The sequence below is a fragment of the Crocuta crocuta genome, unplaced genomic scaffold (genome assembly GCF_008692635.1).
Source record: "Crocuta crocuta isolate KB4526 unplaced genomic scaffold, BGI_CrCroc_1.0 scaffold342, whole genome shotgun sequence".
Classification (NCBI taxonomy): Eukaryota; Metazoa; Chordata; class Mammalia; order Carnivora; family Hyaenidae; genus Crocuta; species Crocuta crocuta.
Genome location: NW_027532158.1, coordinates 720,571 through 733,663, shown reverse-complemented (window position 1 = coordinate 733,663; position 13,093 = coordinate 720,571). Strand labels below are relative to the sequence as shown.

Sequence of the window (13,093 nt, the reverse complement as noted above, 5' to 3'; positions counted from 1 at the left end):
CAGTTAACTCAAGGATACACCAGTTTTATGTTCTAATAAGAAAAATACGGCTAATTGTAAGATGCTATCAATTTTAGGAGTTATCCCTATTTCACTGTTAATATGTGGAAAAAACAGGTACATTATGTTTTATAAAATTTGGCTTTTATAACCATTCCTTCTGAAATAAAGAAACATAGCATATAGAAGACAGACAAAAAATTCATTCTAGAATATAACATAGATCAAAGAACAGAAGAAAATTCCTTGTAAATGCTATAGAAAAATGTAATAGGAATGTGAAATCAGTAAAGGGATCATTCTAAGATGAGATGATAATAGAAAGAAATAAAAAGGTGATTATAAAGCTAAGGAAATAAACACTAAATAACACTGTTGCAAAATAAAACACATTAGAAACAACAATGAACACAATAGATGTAGCTGAAAAATTTGATAGTTCATAGTGATAGTTCATAGTGAACTTAAAGAGATGAAAGGAATTAGAGAAGCAATGTTTATGGAGGACAAAGGGCTCAACATAAGGATCATTAGTGGTCCACTTCTATAAAAAGCCTCCAAAACGTAACCAAAATAGTATTCAAAATAGGATAAAAGACAATTTTTCTGTAAGGAAACACTGAGTTTGTAACATAATACAATGTTACAATTCTTACGTTCCAATAATAGAAATCAATAATGACTGTGTCAATAGTTATCCTGATTAGACTGTTGGACTTCAGTTGTTGATAAAGAAATCCAAAAAATAGAGTTAAAAACCTGGCTTTACATTTTTTCACATCTCTGACATTTCTGAGACAAAGTATGATCAAGTGTGTATCTGGATAAGGTGTCATTTACATATCAAAGCAGTTGAAAGCACAGAAGAATTCAAGAAATATAGCAGCCATGAGTCCACTTTGAAAGAAAAATACTACTTGAAAATGAAATTTATCCAACCAAAAGATGAAATGAGAAATTCTAGTTCATGACTAGTGTAATACTGAATCTTGGGAGACGTCATGAAATTGTAATTTAGAGGGTAAGAAGCATAAACTGAAATTTTATGCCAGCTAGATTGCCCTCTAGCAAAACAGAACACTCATTTATGAAATCTGCAAGAAATTAAGGAATACTAAGCACATAAGAGCCCATCACACATACAGAATTGACAGTGAGATACAGCCACCCAAACGGTGAGGCTAAATAAAGAACTCAGCCTTCAGAAAGAACATGGGTGTAAGCCTTGAGTTCATTCAAGTATAGATATAAAAATCAAACATCTGTGGAAATTGTGGTTTCACATTCAACTGTAAAAGTTGTAAACTTTGACAGTAAAAAGAATAATAAAGAGTCAGGAGGAAGAAGGAGGTGACATTTCTTCATCCTTAACATCTAGAAGTTAAACTTACTGAGTTTGATGCATATAGTTCTAAAGCAACATAGGGACACAAATCAGTTTGAAAATTGATAACCTTTTTTTCTTCCATTTTTCAGATTATTGAATGTTTTGGAAGTAATAGCTCCCTTCAAGCACTTTAACAAGCTTAGAGAATTTGTTCAGATGAAGCTTCCTCCAGGCTTTCCTGTAAAACTAGGTAAGAGAAAGAAAAATTTACATGTAATTTTATTGTCTATTAGAAACGTGGAGCTGATTACTAAAATTTAATAAGAAATGTGCTTTTGAAGGAAAATGATTTCCTAGTTGCTTACGTTTATAGAAAGTTTTTCTGTGATTACATGCATTGAGATTCATGTTTTATCAACTGTATAAAGTGTCCAGTGCTGTTCTAATTCTACTGGATTTAAGTTAAATGTAAAGGGTATGTGAATATTTCATATAACAGGGTGTGGGTGAACTTACAATGCACTGTGATAATGTTTTTAATGTGGAAATAGGGAGACTAGGTTTTAGCCCAATTTAGACTAGTTTGAGTTTCTGAACAGTGGGGATATTTCTGGGATCAGCAGTCAGTATTCATGGGTATAGTAATACTCATTTTTCAGTTTTAAATGTTTAAACTTAATTTCATCTTAAGCAGTGATCTTTAAAAAAAATAGTAAACTCCGAGGGTTTACTGGGTGGCTCAGTCGGTTGGGTGTCCAGCTTAACTCAGGTCACGATCTCACGGTTCGCAAGTTTGAGCCCTGCGTTGGGCTGTGTGCTGATAGCTTGGTGCCTGGAGCCTGCTTTGGATTCTGTGTCTCCCTCTGTCTGTTCCTTCCCTGCTCACCCTCTGTCTCTCTCTCTCTCTCTCTCTCTCTCTCTCAGAAGTAAATAAACATTAAAAATAGTAAATTCCCATTTTTGTGCATATTTATCTACTAATCAGAAAACTGGGACCAAGAGACTATTAAAAGGTTTTTTAGGAGTTTAGAGTAGATTTAGCATTAAGCATCAGGAGAACCTTTCATACCACCCAGTTTCTGTTTGGATGGTATTAATATTACAGCAGATATTTAATCAGTGCTTGCTGTGTGCCAGTTGCTTTTCTAGCGGTTAGAGACAACAAAGTGTCTGCTTTTCTTAGTGTTTGCATTCCAGTGGGAGGGAAAACTAAATATATAGTAAATATAACCTTTATATAATCCCTCAGATATATTTTATTTTTTTATGCAGTATTATTGAAACATTTCAGCATAATTAGGCCAAAATGTTTTTCTCTCAGAAATAATGCTTTAATTCCTAAAAATTAAACATAACCTTCTCAACTTTCCAAACCTGGAAGTAAGCATTTTGAGGATTAAATTAAATTTTATTTTATTTTTTATTTTTTTAAATATTTTTATTTATTTCTAGGAGAGAGAGAGAATGAGTGAGTGAGTGTGTGAGCAGGGGAGGGTCAGAGAGAGAGGGAGATACAGACTCTGAAAGAGGCTCCAGGCTCCAAGCTGGCAGTCAGCACAGAGCCCGACGCGGGGCTCGAACCCATGAACCGCGAGATCATGACCTAAGCGAAAGTCGGATGCCTAACCGACTAAGCCACTCAGGCGCCCTAAATTTTAAATCATGTTCTCAAAATGTCATTATAATTCCCTTTGTGATGTCATTATGATGTCTTCCCTTTATGATGAAGAATCACTGGGAACCCAGTGTCTACTTGAAGAAGCCAGTGATAAGACCTTAGGTAGAAATGATTTGAAAATTAAAGTGATCAAGAGATGTGTGTTTGAACTCCACAGCTCAGGGATCATTATATCAGCATTTCTGCAGAAGCTTAAAATTCCGCTATAATTTTCTATAGCCAGGAAATAGTTGAAGCAATGGACTCCCTTCTAGGTGCTGTATTTAAAAATTTTTTTTAATGTTTTATTTATTTTTTGAGAGAGAGAGAGAGAGAGAAACAGTGTGAGCAGAGGAGAGCCAGAGAGAGAAGGAGAGACAGAATCTGAAGACAGGCTCCAGGCTCTGAGCTGTCAGCACAGCTCAACTGACTGAGCCATCCAGGCACCCCTAGGTACTATATATAAAGAAGCACCGTGACAAACTAAAATAGTGGGCAGGGACTGAATATATGAGAGTTTTAAAACTATCCCTGCAATTCACATGTATTTAAGTCTCAAATGCCAAACCCCATAATAAAATATAGATTTATATGCAAAGAAAACTTTATGTGAAAAGGAAAAAAGAGTCTGCAGTACTTCTTTGCAGGCATTTCTCTGATGTAGAACCACATACTTAACAAGGAATTGACAGTCTTTTTCTTGTATACTTAATTTTTAGGGATTTGTTTACCTTTCTTTTGTCTTTTTCTCCTTCTTTTGCATTAATCCTGTAAGACTCTGGTCCTGGGTCTGTTTAATCTTCCACTATTTCTATTATTGTGTTCTGGCAAAGAAATACAATTGAGGGGAAAGTTATGAAAAATTTAGAAATTGTTAAGACTGTTGTGTTTTCAAAATCAGACAAACCTTTAAATGTTGATTATGAAAGATCTTTTCTCTTTTTATTCTCCTCCCCTTCTGCTCAAAGGCTAAATTTGAACCTCTTTTCACCAGTTCCCATCTTCTCCCACTGTTTCCTTCCAGTCTAAGCAGATGATTTTTGCTTCCTTTGTTCCAAAATAAGACAAATTACCTAGGCACCGAGGTGGCTCAGACGATTGAGTATCCAACTTTTGATGTTGGCTCAGGTCATGATCCCAGGATTGGGAGATCCAGCCCCGTGTCAGGCTCCACACTGAGCATGGAGCCTGCTTAAGTTTCTTTCTCTCCCTCTGCCCCTCTCCCCCACTCACATTACTCACATTCTCTCTCTCAAATGATAAGAATAGTAAAAACAAACTTGCTTCAAAAGAAGACGATCAGAAATAAGACCTCCCTATTACTCCCAACTCCCCATACAGACTTGTTTTTGCTGCAAGTCCCATCTTTTCCTTTAGCTTTCCTATCTCAGTGGAAGTGGTGCCTCTCTTTTTAGCTTGAATAATCTCTCCATTTGTACCCTGGATCTGTTTTCCTACCATCTCTTTTAAAAAGCTTAGTCTGTTAATCCTCCTCCCCTTTTCTCTTTTAAATTTGAACTCTACTGCTTTTTCTCTCTTAGCTGTTAGGCTTTGTTCAGATCTTTTTCCTTTTAAGATTCAATCAACTGGGGCGCCTGGGTGGCATAGTAGCTTATGCATTGGACCTCAACTCAGGTCATGATCTCAACGGTTCGTGAGTTCGAATCCCGTATCGGGTGAGCATGTTGAGACCTGCTTTGGGTCCCGTGCTTGGGATTCTCTCTCTCTTTCTCTCTCTCTGCCCCTTGCTCATTTGCACCATTTCTCTCTCAAAAATAAATAAGTAAATTAATAAAATAAAATTTCAATAAACTAAGTAAAATTAATAACTTTAACTCTACCCTACCGAGCATTTCCCTTTAATGTTTCATAGCCAGGCCACTTGAAATTCTACTTTTTATCTCCATTGTTACTATCTACTTATATTGTTAATGGGAGAAGGTAAAGGGACATAAAGGGAGGGAAAGCTTTTATACTTCACTTGAACTGCTAAGTGATGACACCAGAAGACTATGACAGGTTATATATAATAAGTACCTGGCTGAAGAAGCTATATACACAGAGAAGAATCGCCTCAGTCTTTGCCTTCATCTTCACACGAATGTACTTGCTGTATATCTTCACATTCCCCCATTTTGTAAGGACACTTGCCGTATTGGATTAGGGACCACTCTAATGACTTTTAACTTGATTACTTGTGCAAATTGCAGACCTTGTCTCCAACAATGGTCACATTCTGAGATACTAAAAGTTAGGACTGAAACATATATAGTTTTTGTAGGGGAGAGAATTCAATGCACAGCAATAGCCAGAGCAATTTTGAAAAGAATAAAGTATGAGTAATACAATTTCAGTATTTTTTCTATAGCTGTAATAACCAAGACTGTATTGACTGAGGGATGAACATATAAATCAACATAACAGAACAAAGAATCCAGAGATAGACCTTCATAAATATGCACAACTGATTTTTTATAAAGATGCAATAAAAGTTCAGTGGAGGAAAGCCAGCCAGCTTTCTCAACAAATGATGCTGGAGCAGTTGGACATCCAAAGGAAACACAGGAGCCTCCACCTAAGTCCTATAGTCTCACAAAAAGTAACTGAAAAATGGATTATAGATTGAATTAAGATGTAAAACTATAAAACTTTTAGGAAATAAACAAAAAACCTTACGGATATAGGTTTAAACAGAGAGTTCTTAGACTTCACACCACAAGTATGAGCCATAAAAAGAAAAATCAATGAATTGGACTTTATCAAAAGTAAAGCCTATTTGCTCTGTGAAATACCCAGTTAAAAGAAAGAAAACACAAGAACTTTTAAAACGCAAGAACTTTTAAAACTCATCAGTAACAAGCCAATTAGAAAAGGGCAAAAAGACACAGACATTTCACGAAAGAGGACGTATGAACAGAAAACAAGTGCATTAACGGTGATCATTGTTATTAGCCACTGGGGAAATGCGGAATCACAATATCACTTTACACACCTATCAAAATGGCTAAAATAAAATGTGACTGCGCCAAATGTTTGTGCAGATGTGGAAAAACCAGATATCACCCCTTATGGGCCGAATTGATTTGTAATAGCCCAAACTAGAAACAACCCAACAGGTCATTGCAGATTCTCTTTATCTCTTCCACTCTTACTATGTTTATTATTGATAATTCATACTGTTAAATCTGGTGGATAGTTTTCTATTATGCTTAATCTCTCCAGGATCTGTAGAGTTCTATTTTTGTGGAGTCCTTGTCTGGCTGGAATGCATGATAGTTTTTCTTCAGATTTCCTCTGACTTCTTTGATAGAGTTCTTCTCTCTTGATTTTCTTCCTATCTGTCTGCTGCTGCTTTTGGAGCATTCTCTCCTTGTACTCTTGTCACCCTACATTATATTCTCATTGCATCTGCTAAAATGTAAGCCAAAGCACGTTGCTACTCTGCTGACAACCTTTCATTGGTTTTCCATTTTATGCAGAGTAGAAGCCAAAGACTTTTTCTGGACCTAAAACCCACTTGATCTAGGGGCCTGTTTCTCCTCTAACCTACTCTCCTTTTTGTCTTCCCCTACGGGGCCATAGCCACACTGATCTCTTAGCTAGTCCCAGGATACACCAGACACTTTCTTTTTTAGGGCTTTTGTACTTGTTCCCTCTCCTTGGGATTTTTTTCCCTCTCTAGGCAACCGTATGGTTCATACCTCAGGTCTTCGGTGAAAAGGTCAAGAACTCTTACCGTTAGTCCAATCCTGATGAGATTTTTTTACCACATATATTTAAGTGATGGATTGTATTTAGTATTTTAAAACAAAGGGGATTAGTGCATTTCTTTTGTATTAGAGCTGAATGATAATCAGCTCAGATTAAGGGGAATAGTACATATGCTATAAGAAGAAGAAAGATACCAGAATGCAAAAAGTAAAAATGAATCTGTCTCTTTACCCTAAGAAATAGATAAAAAGACTGGTGGAATCTGGCATTACAGTTTTAAGATTGGGAAACCGTGGGAACTTGTGTTTTTGATGATTCTTGATGTCTTGGTGTCTTGCTCTTTTCACTATTAGAAACTCTTCTCCAAACTAGACACACTCACTGTTCGACATATTTTGGGATTTATCAGGTCCTTGAATAATGCTTTTTTATATTTTAAGGAGTATGGATGTCTCTGATAGTATTTATAGACGGACATGTATAAATAGATGGACACTTTATTTTACAATGTTACCATTGATTGTCCTCTCTAGATATTCCTGTGTTTCCTACGATCACAGCCACTGTGACTTTTCAGGAGTTTCGATATGATGAATTTGATGGTTCCATCTTTACTATACCTGATGACTATAAGGAAGACCCGAGCCGTTTTCCTGATCTTTAGCTGACATGGAAATCTGACCAAGGAAAGCAAGAGAATACAGAGACCCCAGAAGTGAATCCATATAGAAGGGACAAGTGTTCAGCAGAGAAAAGGGAATTCCATTGAATCGACACATCAGTAAAATGATTGATGAAATGGGCCTATAAAAAGAATTTCAGCAAGTTTCCTGATGTGCCATTTTCAGTCTTGTTAAAAATATACATATTATAAGTGTAATAGTTTGACACCTTAATGACCCTGAGTACTTCTTATGTAAAACAGCTGTAAGTGCTGTGATTTGTTTTTAAAAATTTTTACACTTCTTGTTGAAATATATATGCATATAAATATATCTATATCTATCTCTAAAACACTCCTGGACCATTAACATAAATTAAATGTCTTAAGAAATATGAAGCTCTTTTAAACTTGTCATCTTATATTCAAGGTGACATTTATAAATAATTCCTTCAAGCTTTGTTTTCATAAAATGTAAACTATGTAACATTATGTATAGTTCAGTAATTTGAATGTTCAATATAATGAACTAGAAGGAATGCAGTTTTCTGTAGATGAATGAACCAAATGGTAACCATTAAACAATTGCATTTATATGTTGCAATACATTTCAGAAGGAGCGTTCACTCTGCAGGGAATAAGGTACCTCCTTTAGCACCTTAGTGCAATTCATTGTGGTGCTATTTGTTTTTACCTGAATTCTTTCTTCAATGGAAAATGTTTGTTACTAATCTTCCTTTCATAGAACCTCTATTTTTTTTTTTTTTTTTAAACTTGAGTTTAAAAGTCCTTATTGTGTTCATGATAAGGTATGGTTAGCATGCTTAACGATATTCCTCTTCCAAATCTCAGCACTTTAAAACAAAACTCCAAATTTTTAAACTTCCTTCCCGATAACTGCACATCGCTTTGATTATTTTGTTTTTAATGGAATATGGATGCATTCATGTCAGTTTTAAAATAAACAACCCACATATTTTGGACATCCCTACATACTTAAATGCTTTCAAAGTAAAGTAAAAACATTTTATATGCTAACGATATTTGTTACAAGCTAAATTCCAGAAATGTATACAGGATTGACAATTCCTACTGTTTATTTTTTTAAGTCATAAGAAAATATTTATTCATTTTAATTAATCTCCAGAGTGAAATCATGCATTACTCATTTTTGCATTTAAAATTGTTCATATTTATTCCAAGACAGTTTGAAGGTCCAAGAATGAAAATAAATTAGGGAGAATAATGTATAACAGTCATAAAATGTTATGATGTAATAAAGAGCTTAGCTAAAGAAATGTTTTTTAAATGTATACTGATAAATGTGTCAGAATGCATCTGTCAAATTTTGTAGAATGACCAATAGTTTAAACTTTTTCCAGGATTTTAACTAATTTGAATGAATTTAGAGACTTTTATTGAAGAGGTGATTTATTTAAAAATCCAAAGCATCAACCATAAGAAAATTTTATAATAAACATCTTTAAAGCTGCATCTTCCATGCTGAAACATACTACATTGCGTATGTTGACATTTTATTAGATACATTTTATAATGAAGTAATCATAGTTAAAAATTCAAAGACCAGTTATTACCTTATGTAGGTCTGTTGAATTTTGTGGAAAAAGTTGGTAAACCCAGATTCGGTTTATTGAATAGAAGTTGATCCCTATTATTTTGGGAATGCTTGTTGCTCAAGGGACTTGGAGGTTGAATTATCCTATGATCATATGAGCTTTGAGACGCTGAACAGCAGTGGTCATTGTCGTGTTTAGGGTCCCTCGCTTTGTGGGAAAGTGGTATTACTTCAGGAATATACTGCAGATTTTTTCATACGTACAGACAACTTAGTGGACAAGAAACATGGTAAATTGCAGGTTGGGATTTATCAGGTTTCTAAAAGCTGTGACTGCTTTGCTGGGGTACACTGGAGGTAGGAAGACTACTGAAAACTTTTGCACTTGGATTGTGTTTTTAACTCTTATCTTTTTCTTTCATAAAGAATAGTAGATTATCCATTCCAAAATGTCTTTTATCTGATCACAGAGGACAAGCAAATGTGTCTCTTATGATGGTGAAAACAAGGAGTTAATTAATGGAAATAAACTTTTCACAATATTAGACTTTTCAAAATGTGCCTTTTAATCCAGTTGATGAATGAAGCTGCGTATGCTGTGTTTCAAGTAAGTAGACCAAAAACCATATATGTTGATAATCTCACGTGAACATCTAGGTTTTGTGTTTGTTTATTTAAGTCTGTAAAATTCTATATGCCTTCCACCTGTGACTGAAGAAACTGTTTAAACTTGGGAGACTGTGAAATGGTCACCTGAAATGGCCCTTTATAAGTGCTGGGTATTCCTGCCACCACGGACAGCATCAAAAGAGGTAGGATTCTTGTCTTCAAGAAAATTGTTCCCCAGAGACAGTTTGCCTCTGTCGGTAGTCATTCGTATAGAGAATTGTCACACTTCATAAAAGCTGAAGAACTACTCATGGCTGACCCTTGAACAACACAGGGGTTAGCGGTGTCAACGACCCACGCAGTCAAAAATCCATGTAAGTTTTGATCCCCCCTCACCCCCTCCCGACTGTTGACTGGAAGCCTTACCGACAGATAGTTGATTAACAAATATTTTCTTCCTTATATGTATTATTTATTTTTAAAGCTTAGAGGAAAATGTTAAGAAAATCATGAGAGAAAAGAAATATAGTACTGTACTGTATTTATCAAATACTCTGCATATAAGTGGAGCTGTGCGGTTCACACCCATTGTTGTTTAAGTGTCCGCTATAGTTTCTTTCTCCTGCTTAGAACTGGTTTTGAGTCCCACCCACTCAAAACTGGGTTTTCCTAGTGGTGTTCATGTGGTTCGTTATTCACACCTGGGGAGATGGTGGTAAATGGTTGTTTTAGTGAGCCTCGCCTTTAAAATTGAGAAATAGTGATTAGCATTAGTATGTCTCTGCAGTTAACTCTAGCAAAAGGTACCTTAACCATGTTTTCAGAATCAAAATGCATCCTTAACCAAAGTTGCTGTATTTGACATTAGAAGTTTCAAAGATGACTGATGGTGAAACCTGCCCCAGAGGTAACTGGACAGGAAGTGGTAAAGTACTTGTAAAGACAACAAAATTAAACCTGGTAAAAGCCCATTATTTGTATACTATGAATTAACAAAAATTACCTTTGCAAGCATTTTATGTCAGATTCTGCAGCAATAGTGTGTCCTAGTCAATACCATCTCAAGTATTAACATATTTTTCAGATCATGTGATCATCCTTATAGTACTACCCAGTGATGAACTGTTTAAAATTTTTTAAAAGGGTATCACATTGTAACGTGTGTGTGTGCGTGCGTGCGCGCCCGCATTAATGTTTATTTTGAGAGAACAAAGGAGAGGCAGAGAGAGGGAGAGCATCCCAAGCAGGCTCTGCACTGTCAGTACTGAGCACTGAGCTCGAAGTAGGGCTTGAACTCATGAACCATGAGATCATGACCCGAGCTGAATCAAGAGCTGTGGGTTCAACCAACTGAGCCACCCAGCCATCCCTCCAGTGATGAACTTTTTAAAACTGTTACAGCTCAGTTTAGTTCTGTATCAGATTCTTTCTCTGTGAACTTTTTGATTACCAGTAACATCTACTATACACTTTAAAGTATATTTTTTAGAATATTCCCACTGGTAAATTAGTATGGGTCACATATGAGTTATTTTGCTAAAGAATATCTAAATGTATTTCACATAGACTTTGACATAAAATGAAAATGGCAACCAAAATAAAACTGAATCAAGCAGTCTCAAACATCTACAACTCCAGATTAGTCAGTCTAATCTAGGAAAGCTGCTTCTCCCAATAGAGCCTTAGTAATATACCTACTTTGGATGCTCTTAAAAGTACCAGTAACATTTCTGCCACACCCATATTTAGCTAAAATAAACACAAGTAATGTACTTGATCAGAGAAATACTGTAGAACAGGGATGAAATTTATTAGCTTAGATTTGAGACAGAAGAAAAAAACCTCCACAAACCTTTCAACTCGTTTGAAAGGAAGAGATCGATCTTCAAGCAGCATGCCCCCCCATCTCAAGTACATAATCTGGCACCCAACTGGAGAAATTGGTTATCATTTAGCTAGAGGAAAAGTTGGCTTGTGCGTGTTGATACCCACAACAGAACCATAGTCAATTCTGATTAAAGTTAAAGAAAACACCAAGGTTAAAGAAAATTAGTTTTTACTGTTCCAGTGGAAGTCTAGTTTGATTTTTTTCCCTCCAAGTACCTAACATTTTTCTATGTTCCACGACCTAATAGGTCATCACTACCAGGAAGGTGATCCAAAATCCATGGTCACAAAAAGGAAAACATAGCCTTCTCAAAGCCTTGTTTCCACAGTTTATCTCAGGGCTTCTGCTAAAACATTACCCCAAACTAGATTACTGTATAGTTTTCAAAAGCTCCATAATCAAATGACAGGTACCATTTACTGACCCAGGCCTATTTTTTTCTAACTAACTACCAAAATGCATGGCAGAGTAGGTACTACTCCCATTTTAGACAGGAAAATTAAGGTAGGAAACCAGTCTGAAACCAAAATTCATAGAACCTACTTCTCATTCACTTCTGAAGAATTTAAGTAAATAAATAGGACAAACATTTTTCTAACAAAACCACCTTTATTTTTTCAGTTTTACTACCAAATACAGAACAAAACTCATCGTGGAGGCAGTATTCACTTGATTTCAACTGATTATGTGGTAAAGGCCTGTGTCCCAGTGCAACCCTACCTTTGTGCGGAAAATGTTCACTTTAGAATAACTTAGAAGTGTGCATTCCCTTCACTGTTGTTAGCCTTTTAAGTCAGTGGCACTATTTTAAAGCCAAAACTTTCTTAACTGCTTTTGAAAAGTTAGTATATTTGTATTCAGAGACTACGAGTGAGGAAATAGGTTTTACTTTTGGGCTTAACCACATGAGACTGCCAGTATTTTACTTGTTTTTTGACTTACAAAAATGGCAATGTCATATGATTGAACCTTTACTAAAAAAGAGTTTTCAAAAGTTTAAACAAATGTCATTTGTGTTCAACTTTTTGTTTAAAAAATGCAATGATTTAATAGGACCATTACTAGAACTTTTTACTCACTATAGACAAAATTCCTTTGATAAAATCTTTAAAAAGTTACTTACTACAAACTGTAAAAACAATGCTGCTTTTCTATATGGCATTTTAATTTTAAAAGTTAAAAAAAATTATACTCAAACTTGCATAAAAGCTACAATTCCAAGTCCCATATTCTCCTTAATGCCAGCAAAACACTACTCATTTCATAAATGAATAAATATACTATTTAGTACTGTACAGTAGATACATACCATTGACAGTTTCTATACTATTCCAGAAAAGGCAAATATTTATATTTCACTGAAAATATAAATTTACTAGATATAGGTGGGATCATTTATCCTAAAGTTAACTGCTTTACTCAACCCCATTCCTACGTCCAGAATATGAGAAAGAAAATTATACTAAGACTTTCAGATAGAAATAAAACCAACTTTGACAATTCTGATGGCAACTAATCTCTACAGTGAAGGATTTCATCTCATTACTATAGTTCAGTATGTGGATTGAAAGGGGAAAGAACTTGATTTGTAAAATGAATGAGGTAAATGTCATACATTCAACAGTGTAAATAAATACAAGTACAGTTTTACAGGAACATGAACA

At 35.2% G+C, this 13,093-nt stretch overlaps 1 protein-coding gene across 1 annotated transcript in view; it reads left to right on the top strand.

Annotated features, from left to right (window-relative positions):
• ANKRD13C (ankyrin repeat domain 13C) overlaps positions 1-9,477 on the top strand; it is a 92,153-nt gene extending 82,676 nt beyond the window's left edge. The window contains exons 12-13 of the mRNA XM_077776424.1: positions 1,477-1,577; positions 7,229-9,477. Coding sequence (XP_077632550.1) covers positions 1,477-1,577; positions 7,229-7,359 — 232 coding nt within the window. The 3' untranslated portion in view covers positions 7,360-9,477. The remainder of the gene's footprint in view (positions 1-1,476; positions 1,578-7,228) is intronic.
• Positions 9,478-13,093: the final 3,616 nt, after the last annotated feature.